General features: G+C 47.3%; 1 protein-coding gene across 1 annotated transcript in view; it reads left to right on the plus strand.

The window, feature by feature from the left end:
* Positions 1-21075, plus strand: part of MTR (5-methyltetrahydrofolate-homocysteine methyltransferase) — a 1642758-nt gene that overhangs the window by 467863 nt on the left and 1153820 nt on the right. The window contains exon 11 of the mRNA XM_082249226.1: positions 18824-18891. Coding sequence (XP_082105352.1) covers positions 18824-18891 — 68 coding nt within the window. The remainder of the gene's footprint in view (positions 1-18823; positions 18892-21075) is intronic.

Genomic DNA, 21075 nt, shown 5'->3' on the forward strand with positions numbered 1-21075 from the left:
CCGGTGGGGGGAGCGCAGAGGTAACACTTCACTTTTGGAGAAATTTATACGTAACCCAGTGCAGGAGCGAAAAGTAGCAAATATAGTTTGGATCAACGGCAAGTCATGAGCGGGGTCCGCCGTGAAGATCAGTACATCGTCAGCGAAAAGCGCTGTGCGCAGTTGCTGAGTACCCACAGGAATGCCTCTAAGGTCTGGGTGGAAAGTCAGTGTTCTGGAGAGGGGTTCGATAGCCATGTTGAAGAGGAGTGGGGATAGGGGACATCCCTGCCTGGTGCCCTTGTGGAGTTGGAAAGCTGCCGAGGTGAGGCCGGCCACCACCACTTGCGCCATAGGAGTCCGGTACATTTCCCGAATTAAGTGGAGGAAGGAACCAGAAAAGCCATACTTGGTAAGGACCATATCCAGCCAGCGGAAGCTGACATTATCGAAAGCTTTCTCAGCATCTAATGTGACAATGGCAGCATCCGCGGCTGGATTAGCCCCAGCATATTGCAAAGCTGCGATCACCTTCCTAATGTTGGAAGTGGCCGACCTCCCCTGGGTGAATCCTGATTGGGCAGGATGGATCAATGATGGTAAAATGTCAGCCAATCTGTTCGCCACCATCTTTGATAAGAGCTTGGCATCCAAATTTAGCAGGGAGATAGGCCTGTAGGAGCCGGGGTTAGTAGGATCTTTCCCTTGTTTATAGATCAATTTAATGTAGGCCTGATAGCCGGTAGGCATGTACTGGCCTCCCTGGTAAATTGAGTTATACAATTCCAGAAGGGTGGGGGCCAAAGTATCCAAAGCCAGTCTGTAGAACTCTGAGGTGTACCCGTCCGGTCCCGGTGCTTTACCCGGGGATAGGGATTTAATAGCCGCAGTAAGTTCCCCTAAAGAGAAGGGGGCATTCAAAGAGGAGAGTTGGTCGGCAGTGACCTTCGGGAGGGAGACTGAGGCGAGCAACTTCTCCGCCTCCGTGACATCAATGGGATCTGGTCCATAAAGAGAGGTGTAAAACTGTTCGAAGGTGCTCAAAACCTCCCGTGGTGTATGTACCATCGTCCCCTGTGCATTTTTTAAGGCAGTCACTACTTGCCCGGTTTATTGCCAAATTTGTGGAATCTCCAATCCTGATAGTGGGTATACATGGTCTCCTGTGCCTCAGCCCACGTCTCAAAGTCGGATTTGGCCTTGGACCAACGGTTCCTGTTGTCAGCAGTGTTGGAACAGTTCAGTAGCCATTGTGCCTCCCGTAAAGATGCACTGGCCGCTGCATAGGCTGCGGTTACCTTTCGTTTGTGAGCCGAGACATAGGAGATAATGCACCCTCTCAGTACCGCCTTGCCTGTCTCCCAGAGAAGCGAGGGGGAGCAATCTGGTGAGGAGTTGTCGGACAGAAAGTCTGTCCAGGCCTCTCTGAGGAGCTTTTGGAGTCCCACATCTTTCGCCAGATATGAAGGAAATCTCCATGGGGATTTTGTTGTAGGGGGGGTCATATTCGACAGTTCTACTGATATTGGGGCGTGATCTGATACTGCAATGTCATGAATGTCAGGGCGGGTAGCATGAGGTAAAAGTGAAGCATTGGAGAATATGTAGTCAATGCGAGATAGGGAATTATGCGGGTGTGAGAAGAATGTGAATTCGCGATCTGTGGGGTGTGTTAGACGCCAGACATCCATCAGGATCAGACCGTCAGCAAAGGTCTGTAGTGGTGCAGTGGAAGGGGGTGAGCGCGGGAGGGGTCGAGCGTCGCCTCCCCATTTGTCCTCCGCCGCCTGCATGACTGTATTAGTCGCCGGCGACCACTAGCGGCGTATGGGCCATAGGAGCTAAAAAAGAGGTAAGTTGTTGGAAAAAGGTTTTAGTAGGCGCGTTCGGTGCATACACCCCGGCCAAGGTCCAAGTTTTGGATCCAGTGGAAAAGGTTTAGGGTCAGTATTCGCCCGGAGTCCTCATGAGAAGTGTCGTTTACCGAACAGGTCAGTCGCTTGTGTAGTAGGATAGCTACTCCCGCTTTACCTCTACCTGCCGGAGATCCAAAGACTTTGCCCACCCACAGTTTGCGCAGTCGGTCTAGATCACCGGCTGCCAAGTGAGTTTCCTGCAACACCGCAATGTCTGCCCTCAGGCGTTTCAGATGCCTGAGGACAGCCATTCTCTTATTAGGGGATTTAAGGCCCTTAACATTCCAGCTGACAATTTTTAACGACATGGGAAATGTCGGGGGGTTCTAATGAGCAGATATATGAACGTATATTTTGACTAGGTAGTAGTGATGGGTCTCAACCATAGGTGTAATAACACATCAGTGCTCATTCTGAACAGGTATAATGACGGTCTGCAAAAGGGATAAGACAGGGTACGGGCCCAACAGGGGTTCCGGGGAACACATAAAAGGGTAACTTTAAAAGGAAGTCTCAACTTCTCTTCTTTCCTCATGTAAGTCACCTTATCACCCAGGGACAGCGTTACCGATAGTCTGCCGTTGGCGCCCAGCCCATCATGGGAGGGTGGATAGGACAGTCTCAGGAGCCTAGGAGACATCATGGAAGAAGAGTGCATCCGAACGGGCTAAAGACACACGGCAAGGCTGTATCTAGGGAGAAGAAAAACACATAGCAAGAAATAAATTCAGTAAGCCCGGTTGCATGCAACAAAACCCATAAAGATAAATCAGCAAGCACTGTGGAGATGCAATAAAACAACAGCAAGGTTTACAGTGAGCATCTACCGCCCTCTAGAGGCAGCATCACTCCAGGTGGGGTCCAGTGTGATATGAAGGTAGAATTGCAAGTAATGGCTCGCCTCCTCGGGGTGAGTAAATGATTTCTGGACACCCGCCGCATCTGAGAAGCGGAGGGTAGCGGGATAAGCTAGGGTGAACTTGATAGCCTTCTGGTATAACGCCTGACAGAGCGGTTGGAAAGCTTTCCTTCACTTGGACACTTCCTGGGAGTAATCCGCAAAGATGAGAAGCTTGTGGCCATCCAGTTGGAGTGATTTGGAATTGCGGAAGGATTTCAATATATTAACTCTGTCCATGTAATTCAGCTACCTCACAATAACAGGGCGAGGAGAGCGGCGTTCATTTGAGGGGGCTCCCAGTCTATGTGCTCTTTCCACCGTGCAAGGTGCAGGGAGACCCAGGGCAGCAGGGATCCGGGCCATACAGATGTCAGGGAGAGAGTCATTGATAAAGGATTCTGGCAAGCCTATAATCCGCAGATTATTACGCCTAGAGCGATTCTCTAGGTCATCCAATTTCTCTAGAATATAGCTTTGCGTTTGTCTGGCCTGTTGGTCATGGGTGAAAGAGCTTTGGACCTCTTCCTCTATATCAGAGACACGGTGCTCCAGCTCAGCGAGCCTGCCTGCCTGTTCCCCCAGCTCCTTCCTGAGGTGAGTGAGGCCCTGTGCTATAGCCTTATCGACCGCTGCAGTGATCCTGGGCGATAGTAATGTGGCCACCGCTTGTGCCAGTGTGGCTATTTGTGGATCCGGGAAGGCCGAAGCGTTTGTGCCCTGTGTTAGTGCAGGCTGCTGCGGTGTGGCGTCCGCCATGTTTGCCTCGGATGAGGCCTGGTCACTAGGATCACAGCGGGAGGCCTGCGGGGTCAGCGGCGGGCCGTGGAGGACAAATTTGTCCATAGGGTTACCGGTTCGGTGCAGGTATGCCTGGGCTCCGTGAGATCGGGAGGCTTGTCGGGCTGTCAGAGAGGCTTTGTATGCCGGTGTGATCGGAGCCGCTGTTCCGCGCGTCTTCTCACATGAGGCGCCGGATAATAATTTGAAACTTTGACTTCCTCTGTAACTCTAAACTGGTAACCTGTAGAAAATTTTAAAATGCCACCTATGGGGATTTTTAAGAATCAATGTTTTGTTGCCATTCCACGAGTGTGTGCAATTTTGAAGCATGACATGTTGGGTATCTATTTACTTGGCGTAACATTATAGAAAAAAATTGGGCTAACTTTACTGTTTTCTTATTTTTTAATAAAAAAGTGCATTTTTCCCCAAAAAACTGCGTTTGTAAAACCGCTGCACAAATAAGGTGTAATAAAAAATTATTGCAGTGATCTCCATTTTATTCTCTAGGGTCTCTGCTAAAACAAAAAAAAATAAATAAATAAATATATATATATATATATATATATATATATATATATATTTTACAACTGCCGCAAACACCTCACTCCTCAGAAAGTGCTCTGTGCTATAAATAGTGTTGCGCTAGAGTAAAAATCTGCCTAGTTGCTATTTGAACGATATTGGTGACCAATCCAGATTGTACTGTGTATGGTGTGCTATCCAAAAATGTAAAATAAAATAAACCTGTGTGATATGAATTGTTTCGTGAAGTGTCAATGTTTTGATGTGATTCCAATGCTGAGTATATAAATAAATGTGTAACCCGCTTCAATAATCATACAGTGTTACCAAATATAAAGTGCTGTGTGCTGATACCGTTGTGTTTAGAAAATTCTTGCAATCAATATTTGCTATGTTCTCTCATGCAAGAGTAAAAATCTGCCTAGTTGCTATTTGAACGATATTGGTGACCAATCCAGATTATACTGTGTATGGTGTGCTATCCAAAAATGTAAAAATAAAATAAACCTGTGTGATATAAATTGTTCCGTGAAATGTCAATGTTTTGATGTGATTCCAATGCTGAGTAAATGTGTAACCCGCTTCAATAATCATACAGTGTTACCAAATATAAAGTGCTGTGTGCTGATACCGTTGTGTTTAAAAAATCCTTGCAATCAATATTTGCTATGTTCTCTCATGCAAAAAATCCTTGCAATCAATATTTGCTATGTTCTCTCATGCAAACTGAAACCAATATATATAAAAGATTCTAATATATATAAATAGTCCATAAAGTGCTTATAAGTGTTATAATCTGTGAGTCCTTCATATAAAGAAAAAGTGCCAGGTGCTTGTGGAATAATCAGCTGCAGGTGCTCAATCCACCAAGTCTGTGGACATGTGGGTGTGTTCCCAACCGTTATGCTTGACCGATATATCACCAAACTCCATGCACCCCCTTTGTGATTGGGCGCTCACCTTAAAACCAATATAGATATGCCTCTAATCGTATACAATATTAACTCCTCTGGGGCACTTCTCCTCCCTTCCACTGAGGGACCTCGTGTCTTCCATATCCCCCTGAGGAAGACACGAGGTCCCTGTGTCGTCACGCGTAGGGGAGGGGCTAGGACTGACGGAGCGTTGCACCCAGCGTAGGTGAGGCTGTCGGGCAGACCAAGGAGGACGGTCGCAAGCCGAGGCGGCTCCCTATTTATCCGAAAGGCATCCCGGAACGGTTAAAGCGATTCATACGTGCATACATGCACCTGGAAATGTGAGTGTACAACTTTTCACTTGGCATTTAATAAAAAGTATAAAACGATATAAGCACTATCTGGAGCTATCTCTTTCACATGGTATCATCCCCTATGGAGTGTTGGAGTTACATGTAGGAGGATACAGCCAGCGATTTTTCGGTATCTCAAATTATTTTAACTGTTTGTAATTATTTTAACTTATTTGTAAACAACAAGTGTCAGAAATAGGCCCAGGCCTTAAGTGGTTAAGTAAGCCAACATTTCTGTATTATTAAAAATCCTTTTTCTCTTGTTAATTGATGGACACAGCTCCATATCATCTTTGACCGTTGGGTTATGCTGCCCCCTACAGGAGTAGGACACTAGGCGGGAATAAATTGACTACGCCTATTGGACAGTCCTAGGGGGTGTACTTCCACTTCCTGCGATAGGTTTTCAGTTTTTTTCTGCCCAGTGAGGAGTAAGGAGCTAGTTCCTTGCTGGGATCTCTGGTCCTGTAATTTTTCCTTTTTAAACTGAATTTTTTTTTTTTTACTTTTGTTGTTTTCTTTCTACAACCAAGTCTGTTCCTCTGAGAACTACAATCAACTGCCGGGACTGGGTGACGCACTGGATATCCTAGATCCTTCCGATCTCGGCAGTCAGGCCAGTGAGCGCATGCGGCCCGCAGCTCTGCACTCGGTCGACCGCAACATAGCCCCTCTGGACGGGGGCTGGCCGGCGAGTGAAACATTTCGTATGACCGAATTGCATCCTGATGGGGAGGTGATTTACCCGGAGTAGTGCCTGCCCAGTTACAAAGGTGTGGTGAATAGTGTCCCCCCTCTCCTCTGGGAAATTTCTGGGTGGATGTGGGCTCCTCCTTGGGTTGGTAGGCCCCCCATGTGTTGTTCCTACCCTATGGCTCCTCCCCCTTACTAGCGGGGTTCCCCTTGCGCTAACACCCCCCCCCCTTTGGGTTGGCGGTATCATTTGGTATGGGGTGAGGTGAGCTGTGACTGGAAGGGGGGGGGGTGGGGGAGCTGCTCCATTTGCACAATGTGTGTGGTAAATTCCCTGGGGGGTCCCTGTCTAGGCTTCCCTTGCCGGACTTCAGTACCTGAAGGGTCTTTAGGGGTCCCAAGGGTCGCGCGCCATTTTCCCATAGCCTGCTGTTTTGGAGCTCGGTGGCCACGTTTTTGTTTTTTTCCCATGTAGTTAATGTGGCGGCCATCTTCTTGTAGCCGCAGGGATCGGCGGGAGGCTCTAGTGGCGGTACATCCGATTCCTCTTCTTTTTTGATCGGCATGCAGCAGGCAGCTTGGCGCTCTGTCCCTTTGTCCCTCCTAAAATCTGTGGTGGTGAGTTCCTTGGGCTGTATATATCTCCCTCTTTCTGCTATAACAGCGCTGCTTGGTGCATTGGGACCTGTGGTGCCATTAGTGTAGTGGGGGTGGGGGGTCTTCAGCGTTTTTACAGTCATATATTGTACAGAGCTTGCTTGCGGTCCCAAGGTTATCTTGGAGCCCCTAGAGCACGTGTCGCCACCGGACCCTCCCTCAGAAGCTGCAGGACCCTCTGGGTCTCAGTCTGCTCTGGTGGCCCTGATAGTGGTCCTGCAGTAATTGGTGTCCTAAGTAGATTTAGCTCTTGAAAAGAGATCCAGTATAAAAGCGCCCTCTGCCTTCACCTGCTTCCTCTGCATCCTCAGATTCTGAGGCTGATTTGGCCATCACCGATGTGAGTCACTCCACGGGGACTGAGTTACTTTTAACGGACATTTGCACGTTCATGCAACACTGTATCCAAATTGTAATTCCTATTTTTCCCACAAATAGAGCTTTCTTTTGTTGGTATCGGATCACCTTTGCAATTTTTTTGCGCTATAAACAAAAATAAAAAAGTGACAATTCTGAAAAAAAGAAAAAAAAAAATTTCTCTGAAAGGCATCCACAGACACAGCTCCATCTAGTCAGAGACTATTATTATTATAATATTATACAGGATTTATATAGCGCCAACAGTTTGCGCAGCACTTAACAAAATGAAGGCAGACATTACAGTTACAATACAATTTGGAACAAAAGGAATCTGAGGACCCTGCTCGTTAGAGCTTACAATCTAAAAGGGAGGATCAATTGATACAAAAGGCAATAGCTGTGGGGGATGAGCTGTTGGAGCAAGTGAAACAGTGTTATTAGTTAGTAGCCAGGTAGGCTTCTTTAAAGATAAGGGTTTTCAGGGATCGTCTAAAGATGGATAGATTAGGGGACAGTCGGACAGATTGGGGTAGAGAGTTCCAAAGAATGGGAGAAGCTCTGGAGAAATCCTGGAGGCGAGCATGGGAAGAGGTGACAAGGGAGCTAAAGAGCAGCATGGTTGATATTTTGAGATCAGGTTAGTGATGTAGCTGGGGGCAGAGTTGTGGATGGCTTTGTAAACTATTGTTAGCACTTTGAATTTTATTCGTTGGGTGAGTGGAAGCCAGTCAAGGGATTGGCAAAGAGGGGTGGAGGACACTGAATGGTTGGTAATGTGGATAAGTCTTGCAGCAGCATTCGTTATGGATTAAAGGGGGGGTAATCTATGTAAGGGTAATCCAATGAGGAGGGAGTTGCAATATTCAATGCGAGAGATAACCAGGGCGTTAATTAAAAGTTTGGTGTCATTGGTTAAAAAGGGGCGTATTCTAGCGATGTTGTGGAGGTTAAGGCGGCATGATTTGGACATGGATTGGATGTGAGCCTGAAAGGACAGTGCAGAGTCCAGGGTTACCCCTAGCACCCTGGCATGTGTGGAAGGACTGATAGTTGTTCCATTGATCTTGACAGAGAATTCCGGGGAAGGGGCACGTGGAGGAGGAAATATTATGAGCTCGGTTTTAGATAGATTCAGTTTGAGGAAGTGGTGAGACAGCCAGGATGATGTCTTTTAGTAGATCAGTGATGAGGGAGGAGACTGATGGGGTGAGCTGAGGGGTACAGAGGTAGATTTGGGTGTCATCAGCATAGAAATGGTAGTGGAAGCCATGAGAGGCTATTGGCTGACCCAGGGAGAAGGTATAGATTGAGAATAGTAGCGGTCCAAGGACAGAACCTTGGGGGACCCCAACAGTAAGAGGAGTTGCAGGGGAGTAAGTGGAATTGTAAGTGACACTGATGGTGCGGTGAGATAGGTAAGATTCGAACCAATGGAGGGCACAGCCACGGAGACCGAGCAAACTGAGTTTCTCTTACGTCCTCCGACAGTCGCCGCCGCCTCTGTCATCACTGTTGGGTATTGACTTCCGCTCCGCAGGAGTAGCTAGGCATAAAGACTTAGTCAAAAAGAACAAAGGCATTTGCATATACACACCCATGTGGGCTGTCCCATCTGGTCAATACCCCCCTGCAGTGACCACTCCCAACTCAGTTTGGTAGCATAGAAGTAGGTAATAAGAACCCCAAAAGAGGGGCAGGGGCGGCGACTGTCGGAGGACTCAGAGAAAGGAATGTTACAGGTAAAATTTTACAAAAATTACGTTTTCTTATGTCCTCCGACAGTCACTGCCGCCTCTAAGTCATCACTGTTGGGATGTCCCAAAGCAGTATAGACATGAGGGGTGGGAGACGCAACCGTAGAAAAGGCAACACAGTACCCACATCAGAGAAAGGAACCTTACATGCACAGTAAGAGAACCTGCTGGGCAACAGAAAACAATGCTCAACAGGAGCAACAGCCCAGGAAAGAAAATACCACTAGCCAGGGACCCATAAAAAAACAAGGGTCCTTCATGGCACTGCCGCACTGAGAACCTTGCGGCCAAAGGAGGCATCAGCTGATGCCAGAACATCTACTTTGTAGAACTTGGAAAAAGTGTGCACCGACGACCAAGTCGCAGCCTTGCACACCTGGGCCACCGAGGCCCGATGCCAATAGGCCCAGGACGCACTCACAGATCTGGTAGAGTGCACCTTAACAGGGAAGGGAGGAACCCGTTCCTTCAAGGCGTAAGCCTGTTCAATGGTCTGTCTGATCCATTTGGCAATAGTCGCTGCAGATGCAGCCATGCCCTTCCGAGGTCCCTCAGGAAGGACAAAGATGGAATCAGTCTTCCGAAAGGATTCCGTAGACAGGTAAACCCTGATCGCCCTGACAACATCCAAGGAGTGCAGAGCAACCTCCTTAGGATGCTTAGGCTTCGTACAAAGCGAAGGCAGGACAATGTCCTCATTAATGTGGAACTCAGAGACCACCTTAGGAAGAAAGGAGGGATGCGGATGCAAGACCACCTTATCCCGGTGAATCACCAAGTATGGAGAACGGCAAGATAACACTGCCAGTTCCGACACCCTGCGAGCCGAAGTGATCGCCCCCAAAAAGGCAACCTTCTTAGACAGCAGAGGCAACGCTATAGCCCGAATGTTTTCAAAGGGAGCACGCTGTAACACGGACAGAACCAAGTTCAAGTCCAATGGGGGTAAGGCCTCCTTCCTGGGAGGAACACCTTGAATGAAGGTGCGAACCAGAGAATGAGACGCCACAGGGCGTTGGAAAACAATAGCCAGTGTGGACACCTGGCCCTTGATCATGGCCAGCGCCAGGCGCTGGTCCACACCAGACTGGAGGAAGGCAAACACTCTCGACACCGAGTACGAGTGAGGGGAGAACCCCCTGGACTCACACCAGGCAAAATAAGCCTTCTAGGTACGGTAATAGATTTTACCAGAGGATGTTTTCCTAGCCTTGACAAGGGTAGGAATGACCTCAGAGGAGAGACCCTTGTCCCTCAGGACCCGGGTCTCAACAGCCAGGCCATTAAAGCCAGGTAAAGCAGGATGGACGATCGTACCCTGAGACAGGAGATCTTCCCGCAGAGGCAGTCGCCACGGAGGCGCCACTGCCAGGTGAACAACGTCGGCGTACCAGGACCGGCGTGGCCAGTCCAGAGCCACCAGAATCACCAGGTGCGGTTCCGAGGCTAACCTGCGGAGGAACCTGGATAGCAATTGAATCGGAGGAAAGGCATACATCAGACGATACCAAGGGGCCACTAACGCATCTGAGGCGTCCACCAGCGGATCACGCGTTCTTGCCACGAACCTTTCCACCTTTCGGTTTAGCCGAGATGCAAACCGATCCACGTCCGGGGATCCCCACTTTGCACACAGCATTTGGAAGACCTCCGGGTGCAGGGACCATTCCCCCTGGTCCATGGTCTGGCCGCTCAGATAGTCGGCCTGCCAATTCTCCACACCCGGAATGTGAACTGCTGAGATCGCCGGGACATGAGTCTCGGCCCAAGACAGAATGTCGGTCACCTCCCGGGCCGCCCGATCACTCCTGGTGCCCCCTTGGTGGTTGATGTAAGCCACCACGGTAGCATTGTCCGTCTGTAACCGGACAGGACGGGACCGAAGACGGTCCGACCACTGGAAGAGACAGTTTTTTCGCCCGCAATTCCAGCACATTTATCGGGAGGGAGGACTCCTCCTTCGACCAAGCGCCCTGGGCAGACAGGTTGCCCAGGACTCCACCCCAGCCCGACAGGCTGGCATCCGTGGTAATCACCGTCCACACCAACGGGCGGAAGGACTTGCCTTCCGCCACCGACGGGGACTGGAGCCACCACTCGGACTTCAAGGTGATACCCTGAGCAAAGGGTATCACCTTGAAGGCCGAAACCATCAAAACCCAGGCCCCGCATACAGGCCCTGAGTGATGAGGACGGGCTGTCCCTGAGGGACCTGATCTCGTCCCGCAAAGTCCGGAGCTTGTCCTCTGGCAAAAACACCTTTGCCTGAGCAGAGTCCATAAGTACGATAAAACCTAATTATACCAGGTAGTATAATTGTACTTATTTACACCTTGCAGTTTATTGGGCACTGATCCCAATGAATCCAGGGTGAGAACTGTATGTTGATCGGCACAAGTCTGATTCTAATGAAACCCAGTTCTTGGAATGACTATGACAATGCCAATCTATTATCCTCGTGATGTGTGAGACATATGTTCTAAAATCTGGGATGCCTAAACCACCCTCTTCCTTAATAGCTGTCAGAATTGTAAATTTAATTCTAGGGTTCTTGTGAGCCCAGTGAAATCTGAGCTGGATAGATCGTAGGGCCCTGAAGAAGCTTTGTGGTACTTTGACCAGTAGGGTTCGAAAAAGATACAGGATCCTTGGCAAGGCCATCCTCTTAATGATGGCTGCTCGGCCAAACCAGGAAAAATGTTTGCGATGTCAGCTCCCCAGATCTCTTTCGATAGTTCTAAGTATGGGTGTAAAGTTGTGATCGAATATCAGTCGCAGTTTAGGAACTGTATCCCTAAATAATAAAGAGCGGAAGCTTCCCACTTAAATGGGCTGTTTGCTTTAACCACATCTAATTCATGTGAGGGTAGGCTGATATTCATATCCTCTGATTTAGAATAATTTAGTTTGAGATTCAAGATCTATCCGTATAGGGAGAATTCTTGCAGGAGCAAGGGAATCAAAACGTGTGGGTTGGTCAAAAAGAAAAGCAAATCATCCGCATAAGTAGCGATCTTGTATTCTCTCCACACCTTCCAGGACGGCCCACATATGAGGTGGTGGCTCCTCTCCAACAGGAAACACAATCCATTAACCGCTGTTAAAAGGCGCCATCCTTCCCCTTGTCCCTCAGTTTAGATTGTGTTTCTCCTTACAGCGAAACTTTATTTTTCTCTGACCCGAAACTGTGGGTGTGGATGGATCCCCCTGTAAGCCAGGTTCGGTCGGGCCAGTGTAAGGCTTCTCCCTACCTGCCGCCTTCTCAGGCTTCTTACAGGTCGCCCCCAAAGCCCCAGGCAGTCGTTCCTATGGGTGATTCCTCTATGCCTGGGCCCTGACATCTTGCAAGGGTCCCCTCCACTCTTCCTGGGTTTTGCAGCATCTGGGGCCCTGACATCTTGCAGGGGTCTCCTCCACTCTTCCTGGGTTTCGCAGCATCTGAGGATTTTCAAAAAGCCCGCCGCAACCGCTCTTCAAGCCTCGCTTTGAAGACCAGAACTTCCGCTCGGAGTCGGGCATGCGCAGTGCGATAAGGAAGAGGATATCCGGAGGAGACGCTCAAAATGCTTGGTGGTAACATGGCAGAGCCTTCAGCCCCGAAGGACGGCAAGGCTGCCAAGGAAAAGCCCACTGCTGCTCGCCTCATGGAAGAGGGAAAGTCGCTCCAGTTGGCTACTACCAAAAGCAGAACAGATTCCGGTAAGGCCGTGTTTTTCCTTGTCTGCCTGGGTGGGGGGGGTTTCTACCGATGTCGGGCTCAGGCCCTGGTGAAACCCGCTTCTTTGCCCCCTAGCTAATGTAGCCTATGTATTTGATTTTGGCAGGAGGAGTGATCAATGGTAATCTTCTCTTCTCTTGCAGAAGTCCCGGTGGGCACCCAGGAGGCCCCTCCATCTTGCCACCTCCTATTTACAACTAACACTAGCTCCTCAAAGAGATGTGGTAATTGCGGGGATAACTTTGCCAGATCATACACAAAGCCTTTTTGTTATACCTGTATTAACAAATTGGCAGGTGAAGAGGCTCTGTATTAATGAAAGATTTCCTAAAGTCTATGCAGGGAAAAATGCTTGCTACCATCCAGAATATCCGTACTTCTAGGCCTCTTCAGCAGGCGACAATGGCACCCCCTTCCCAAGAGAGTACCTTGTCCAGGGCTGGGCCATCAGTCTTTTTGCCTGCATCGCAGGGTCTACCACCTGCCCAAGTTAGGCAGGAAGAGGAAGACCCAGGGGAGGTAGGGAGCCAGCCTAGGTCCCAACCTAGTTCTGGGGAAGAATCTGATGCGGATAGTGAGGAGGAAGATTCCAGGGGAAACAGAAGTCTGTTTGTCTTGGAAGACTTGGAGGGACACCTTCAAGCTGTCTATAATACAGAAGGAATCCCAGAGCCTCCAAAAAAAAACCTCAGTACAAGATAGAATGTACAAGGGGGTTTAGGCAAAAGTCCATCTAAGGCTTTTCTAGTTCACCAATCCATGAAGAATTTAATCCTCCAAGGGTGGCAATACGCAGAGAAAAGTCTCTTAAAGCCAAAAACATGGAAAAGGAAGTTTCCCTTCAAAGAAGAGGAGGTTAAAAAATTCCTAAAAATTCCCAAATTGGACGCATTCCTTATACCAAGCAACCAATAAGTCTGACCTGTCTTTTAAGAATACAGGTAACATAACAGAGCCTATGGATAGAAAAATTGAAGCCTCCTTACAGAAAGCATGGGAGGCTAATTCATCCACTATGGCTCCAGCCTTGGCGGCATCCTTTGTCGCCAGAAATACAGACTTCTGGATAGGGAAACTCCTGAGACACACTTCTCAGGAAGGAGGGTCCGAGGATCTGATAGACTCCCTGTCAGGTACTAGGAAGGCAGTAGCCTTCTTGGCAGATGCAGCAGTGGAAGCTGTGGTCGCCTCAGCCAAAACAGCTGCTCTGGTTATTTCTGCCAGAAGAGCCATTTGGTTAAAGGCTTGGGAAGGAGACTTCACTTCTAAGGTAAAGCTGTGTGGCTTGCCCTTCGAAGAGTCTTTTCTGTTTGGCACAGGCTTGGAAGAAGTACTGGTCAGATCCTCCGAGGAGAAAGGTAAAACCTTTCCTAGTAAACCCCCCAAAGGACAGCCATATGAAGTTTTTCAGGGGCCAGGCCTCAAGGGGTGCCAGGGGGAACCCTTCAAGAAAGGGAGTGTTCCTAGAGCTTGTAAAAGAGATAATTTATCTCTCTTCACCCAGGAACAAGTTCCAAAGAGGCCAAGTGACATCAAAAGTCCTTCCTACCAGGGTGGTTAACCCCTAGGGTCGGTGACGACTCTGGATCTCAGGAATACCTAGTCTATTGTTCCTATTCTGGAGCAGTGGGTGTTCCTGGAATTTACAGTGGTCACCATGGAAAGGAACAGGGGAAGACTGCTCTCATAAAAACAAAGGAATCTTCCAGTCCTGCCGTAGCAGAAACCGGGCAACCACTCCCCTAGAGGATGGGATGCTTGAGGAGCGTCACATCCTCAAAAGTAAGGGCTGCTCAGGGTCATAGATACACTCCTAAACAGGAAGCTAGTAACACGAAAAATTAATTTCAAAGTTTGGAAAAAATGTTGTGCCTGGCAGAAACAGAAAAATATGGTATCTGCCTCTATTCCCATAATATTGGAGTTCTTGCAAGATGGGGTAGATAAGGGTGTGGAGGTGAACACCCTTAGGGTACAGATTGCGGCTCTCTGTCTTCCTGGATACAAAATTTGCAAGAGAGCCTTTGGTTAAAAGATTTCTGTTAGCCAGGGATAGAGCTACCCCTGTCACTAGAGATAGGTTCCCTCCTTGGGACCTAGCCAGGGTTCTAGAGGGGTTATCTAGAAGCCCTTTTGAATCCTTAGAAGAGGTCCCTCTTAAGGTTCTGTCTCTTAAGCTAGCTTTCCTCCTGGCTATCACTACAGCCAGGAGAGTAGGGGACCTACAGAGTCTGTCAATAAAAGAACCTTTTGTGTTTTTGCAGATAGGATTATTCTGAAACCAGATCCTTCATATCTGCCTAAGGTAGCCTCTTACTTCCACAGGAAGCAGGAGATTGTACTAGCATCTTTTTGTGATAATCCTAGGAATGAAAAGGAAATTAAATTTCATTATTTAGATGTGAGGAGATGTCTCCTCACTTATTTAGGAAGGACCAAGGAGTTTAGGAGGTCTAATCACCTTTTGGTCCTCTACTCTGGACCAAGGGAAGGAATGCAGGCTTCAAAGCCTTCGGTTTCCAGGTGGATTAAGCAAGCCATTACCATGTTTTATGAGGTTGCAGGTGTTCCAGTTCCAGCAAACCTGAAGGCACACACTACAGGGGCACTGGCTACATCCTGGGCTGAAAAAGCAGGAGCTTCCTGAGAACAGATTCGCAGTGCAGCCACCTGGTCCAGCAGTGACACTTTAGTGAAACATTACCGCGTGGAAGCGTTGTCTCAGCAAGACCTAGCCTTTGGCAGGAAAGTACTGCAGGCAGTGATCCCACCCTAAGGTAGGCCAGTAGGGTTACTTTATTATCCTCTCATGTGGGCCGTCCTGGAAGGTGTGGCGAGAAGACCTACCGTTAGTGTACTGGTAACACTATTTCTTCCAATCCTTCCAGGATGGCTGGCCTACTTCCCGCCCTGTTAAAAGGGTGATTGCAACTGGTGAGTGCCTAAGGGCTTAAAAATCCCTGGTGTATTGGTTGTGGAAGCTACTTTACTACAACTGAGGGACAAGGGGGAGGGAGGGGCCTTTTAACAGCTGTTAATAGATTGTTTCCTGTTGGGGAGGAGCCACCATCTCTCATATGTGGGCCGTCCTGGAAGGATTGGAAGAAATACCGTTTCCAGTACACTAACGGTAGGTATTCTCTTCCATATATATATATATATATATATATATAGATCGGGATTAGCATTGAACGTTCTGATGAAGGGTTCTAGTGTGAGGATGGACAATAGCGGTGAAAGCGGACATCCTTGTCTAGTACCATTTGTGATTATTACTTTCTCTGAGAGGGAGCCGTTAATTTTAAACTTAGCTGAGGGATTACTGTAGAGCAGGCATCACTAAATGGCGGCCCGCAGTCCAGACCTGGCCCCAATCACTCTCTCACCTGCACCGCAGCAGTTGCGCCATTTAGGAGCCTGTTCTTCTCCCAGCTGTCATGCTTTCATCTTCACAGAGCCGACAGCGGAAGGCTGGGACAGTTCTGGAGGGAGGGCAGAAGCTAAACAAGCCAGTTATTGGTTGTTTAGATAAAGGGCGGTCCAAGCAGCCAATCACCAGCTTGCAGCTTCGTCCATTCAGAGCTACTGTGCCTCCCGTCCGTGTAAGGCAGGGGAAATGTCATGTGTGAAGAGAAAGAGGCGATGTGTGGCGAGGACGGAATAGGAGGAAGCAGGGAGTGCAGCACAACAAGGTGGAGTGTTTAAATAGGTCACTATTTTTGCAGCATAAGAAAACCATGATCGCTTAGTGGGGAGAGATGTAGCAGCAGTGATCACTGTGAAGGAGGTAGTAAGCAGTGATCACTGCTGCTGATTGATGGGAGATCAATGCCTGAACCTGTCTAAACCTGTGTAAACCCTACATCTGGTGCCTGCTATGTCTGCTGTGTGTGATGGTTGCAAGAGACATTGAAAGGGATCAAAATGCTAACTAATTGTGAGTGCTATAGTGCTTTTTTCCTCCTATCTCAATCCCAAGTGCAGTCATTGTTTGCTGCCCCTTATTTACTGATGGGCACAGCAAAATGTGTCCATCAGCATGTCCCTTAAAGTGGTTGTAAACCCCCCCAAGTAGTGTTTGTACCTACCTATATGTAAGCCTGTGATTAGGCTTACCTATAGGTACTGTTAATATCTCCTAAACTTGCACAGTTTAGGAGAAATTTACATTGCATGCAGCCAATGACGTTATCAGCACATGCGCTCTGAATGAACCCGTATGCCCTGTGCCGTAAACGGCATCTCCCGCGGGCATGCACGGGAGTGACGTTATCACTGGTCCGGATGATGCAAACCCGGAAGTGAGACAGCTGAACATGTCAGCCATGTTACAAGTGAGCTGCCGGTGCTGCGGGGGCTTCGTTCTAAGGCAAGTATTTCATAATGAGCTAGTATGCGATGCATACTAGCTCATTAGGCCTTTGTCTTTCAGGTTTTTTTTTTTTTTTCCTGAGGTTTACAATCTCTTTAACATAAAATGTACCGATCAGAGTGCCCCTTAACATAAAATAAGGGGCATGCTGATGGACACATATTATGTTAGTGGGCTTACGCTGATGGGCACATATGTTAAGGGGGCACTCTGATGAGGACACCTGATGTAAGGGGGAACACTGATCTGAATACCTGATGTAAGGTGGCACTGTGATGGCGCCACCTGATGTAAGGGGGCACTCTGATGGGGACTCCTGATGTAAAGGAGCACTCTAACCTTATTTGATGGGTACAAATGATGTAAGGGGGCACTCTGATGATGGCACCTAATGTAAGGGGGCCTTATGAAGAAACCTGATGTAAGGGGGGCACTCTGATGGGGACCTCTGATATAAAGGGGTACCCTGACAGTGGCAACTGTTTCATGGGGGGACCCAATGTAATAAATCACTCTGGTAGGGGCACCTGATGTAAGGGGGGACAGTTACATATTATTACCAGAGCGTGTGGAGAAAACAGTAAGAAAAACATCAGAGCGTGGCTGTGCCAAAAAAAGGAGAGTATAAGCGTACAATCTTTCATGGCACAGACTTGAGATTCGGACCTCGACCAGAAGAAAATTTTAGTGACCGGAGCTCCTTGAATTTTAATTCACTACCCTTGCTGTAGAGGGATGTGATCCACATTTGCATATTTTGTCCCAACCCCACAAATTTACATGTCTCCATCATAAAGTTCCTCGCCACATGGTCAAAAGTTTTCTCCACATCTGTTAAAAGGAGAAGGCCTTCAAACTTTCCCACCGAGACAGCATGTATCGAGTTGAGGGACTTAGTTATATTATTCCTTGCCTCCCTGCCGGCCATAAAGCCTGTTTGTTCAAGTCCTATCAAATCAGACAGTGCTGTTTTCATTCTGGTCGCCAGGATTCTTGTTAGCTTCACATTTAAGTTTAGGAGTGAGATAGGAAGATGGCGAGCATGTTCTGCCGGTCTTAATTTGGCTTGGGTATAATTGTGATATGGGCTGCCAGAAATTCAGGAGGTACAACTCTCCGCGTTGACAATGTGTTGAAGGCCAATTGAAGGGGCTCCACCAAAGTATCTACAAAAGTTTTATAATAAATTGAAGTAAACCCATCTGGGCCTGGACTTTTACCCGATTTTAGGCTCACAATAGCCTCGCAGATTTCACGTGTATCTATGGGTCTATCTAACGCTGCCGCATCTGCCTATGTAACGGTGGGCATCTTACTGTTAGTAAGATGATCATGAATGATTTGTGTTCCTTTTCCCGTCATGCCTTTGGGTTTGTGTTGTTTAGGCAGGTTGTCTAGTCTTGTGTAATATCTATGAAAGTGTTCAGCAATTTTATCTGTTGTCACATTTATTTTTCCTGCTTGGTTTTTTTATACCAGCTATGTTATGAATATTATTTGCTTCCCTTAACGCTCTGGCTAAAAATCTGCTGGTCCTATCACATAAGTTTTCCCCGTCGACGTGTCAGCAACCGGGTCCAGAGAGATAAAATCCCCTCCCATAATTATGCATCCGGACGCTAAGCCCTCCATGTCATGCATCAATCGTTTACAAAACGTCAAATGTGATGTGTTAGGGAAGTATACATTTGCCAAGGTTACGGAAGTCCCATTATACATGCCCTTAATGAACACATATCTCCCCTCTTGGTCAGTCAGGCGGTCTAGTAACTCAAAGGCAGCCACATAAAATGACAGTTTAATATCTTTGAAGCCTGAAATGTGGCAAAAGGTCGCAAGGCACTGTATATGTATGTGATTCTTAAAAGCTTTTTTTATTTTTTTTTTCTTGTTCGCAGGAGTTTGCAATGGATGGTTTAGTGAATATTGTTGGTGGTTGCTGTGGAACTACTCCAGCACATATTAGGTATGTTTATATATATATACATACATTATTGTTTCAGTTGCCACTCTTACTAGATCCTTATCTATACATTTGGGTTATTTGCTACTTTAAAGTGGAATTTTGAGCACCGATGTTTATAAGTTCTGATGTGTAAATGTTTCCTATGTCCAGCTGTAAAATGTCTGGATCTCTTTAGAAATATTTATAAATTAAAAATGTCTTTCGTTCTTTGACGGACACAGCGTCATATCTTCGTTTGACGGATGGGTTCTGCTGCGCTTTCTAGGAGTAGGGCACTAGGCGGAAAAGGGTTTACAAAGTTAACAGAGCTGAACTACGCATATGGGGCAGTCCCAGGTGGTATACTCCCACTTCCTGTTCTAGGATCTCAGTTTTATTTTCTTCCTAGTCAGGAGTAAAGACCTAGCTCCCTGCTGGGAGCTCTGGTCCTGGCATTTTTTTCTCTTTTCTCATTCTTAAACTAATTTTTTATTTTTTATTTTTTTTTCCTTTTTGTTACTTATTTTGTTTGTTCCTGTGAGAAGTACAATCAACAATCACCCCTGTGCGGCCAGTAAACTCGTTCAGGCCTCAGCTCTGTGCTAGGTCGGCAGCATCATGATCGCACTGGAAGGACGGGCTTGCGAGTAGGACACCTCGCACGGACACACACGACCTGGTAGCGATCAGTGTCACAGCATTTCTCGGGCAGACAGCACCCTTGCATTAGCCTTGGGAGTATTGTGGGGGGGGGGTCCCAAGGTGTACTGTACTGTGTGCTTCCTGCACCCGCAGGCGCCGTCGTCTACTTGAGGATCCGTGTGCAGCCGATCGGCAGCCATCTTCCTGGAGACCGGTGGCCATGCTTTGGTGGATGGGGCTAATGCACAGGCCACGGGTGGCCTCGGGTTAACACGGCCGTTTTGCTCAGACCAGCATGCTGCAAGCGATTGGTGCATCATTCATCGACAGACACAGCTCCTTATCTTCATGACTTGTAGGGTTATGCTCCTCCTTCTAGCAATAGGCACAAGGCAGGAAAAAAAACTTAAGCACACCTATGGGGGCTGTCCCTGCGGGCATAACTTCTCAGACTCTATCATCAAACAGTTTTTTCTGCCTAATGTTAGGAATAGGACCTAGCTCCCTGCTGGGACTTCGGTCTTAGCTGTAACAGGGAAAGTTTATTTTTTTTTATTTTTTATCTAGTTAGTTCCTGAGGACCAAGATCCAGAGGAACTACAAGCAACAGCCGGCTGCGGTTTCACACTGGATAATCTAGATCATAAAAGAAACAACCATATATGTCCCTGGGGAATTTGAGTGGACGGGCTGGAGATAGTCAATGTAGTAGTAAAGAGTATAGAAGAAAGTATATAAAATATAACATTTATTGGTTTGTATTAAAATCCAACAGATAACATACAATGAGTGAAATTTAAAAGTTCAATAACATTCCGTATACATATCCTGATAGGGATAATATATTAAGGGTTCACGAGGCAGGTGAGTGTGTCCTCCAACATGTTTCGGAATTTTTTATTCATACAATTCCTTCTTCAGGGAAGTTATATACACACAACCATTCTCTCACCACTTGTATATCTAAGGATGTATAAAGTATAGATAATATTATCTTGAACAAGTACATAAGCAGAAAGGCAAAGAATATATCTCATCATCAATAGGGAGTCCCCATAATCCCATAAGGGTAGAGGATACCCATAGTAGGCATATATATATATATATATATATATATATACACACACATATGTGTATATCCTTGAGGGTAGACAAATAGCTGTAAGGATATCAACTTACCCCTAGGGGGAGTATGGAACGAAAAACGTCCTTCTAGTTGTCTCCTTACAGAGGATGTACTGGGCAGATGATCATTTGTGTGATACAAAGATACCACATACTGTGTTGCACTGTGATGTTGTTCACATATGTTGTAGCATGCAGACTCAAAAAAGATATGAGTCCCTTCACACGCTGTTAAGGTATTGGTGCTACCACTGACAGTTCCCTCTATTCCCCAATAGCCATATCCGCATCGTGTTCACGAGGAGCACACAAGCGGGGATGGATCCACACCTGTCAAGGATGCACAAGTGGGGGGAAAAATTTAGCCATAGCAGATCATTTTTCATGTATTAGTTGGGGTATAATGGGAAAAAAGAAAGTGGGTGTCCAAAATCCACC

This window comes from Pelophylax lessonae (assembly GCF_965119305.1).
Source record: "Pelophylax lessonae genome assembly, chromosome: 3".
NCBI lineage: Eukaryota > Metazoa > Chordata > Amphibia > Anura > Ranidae > Pelophylax > Pelophylax lessonae.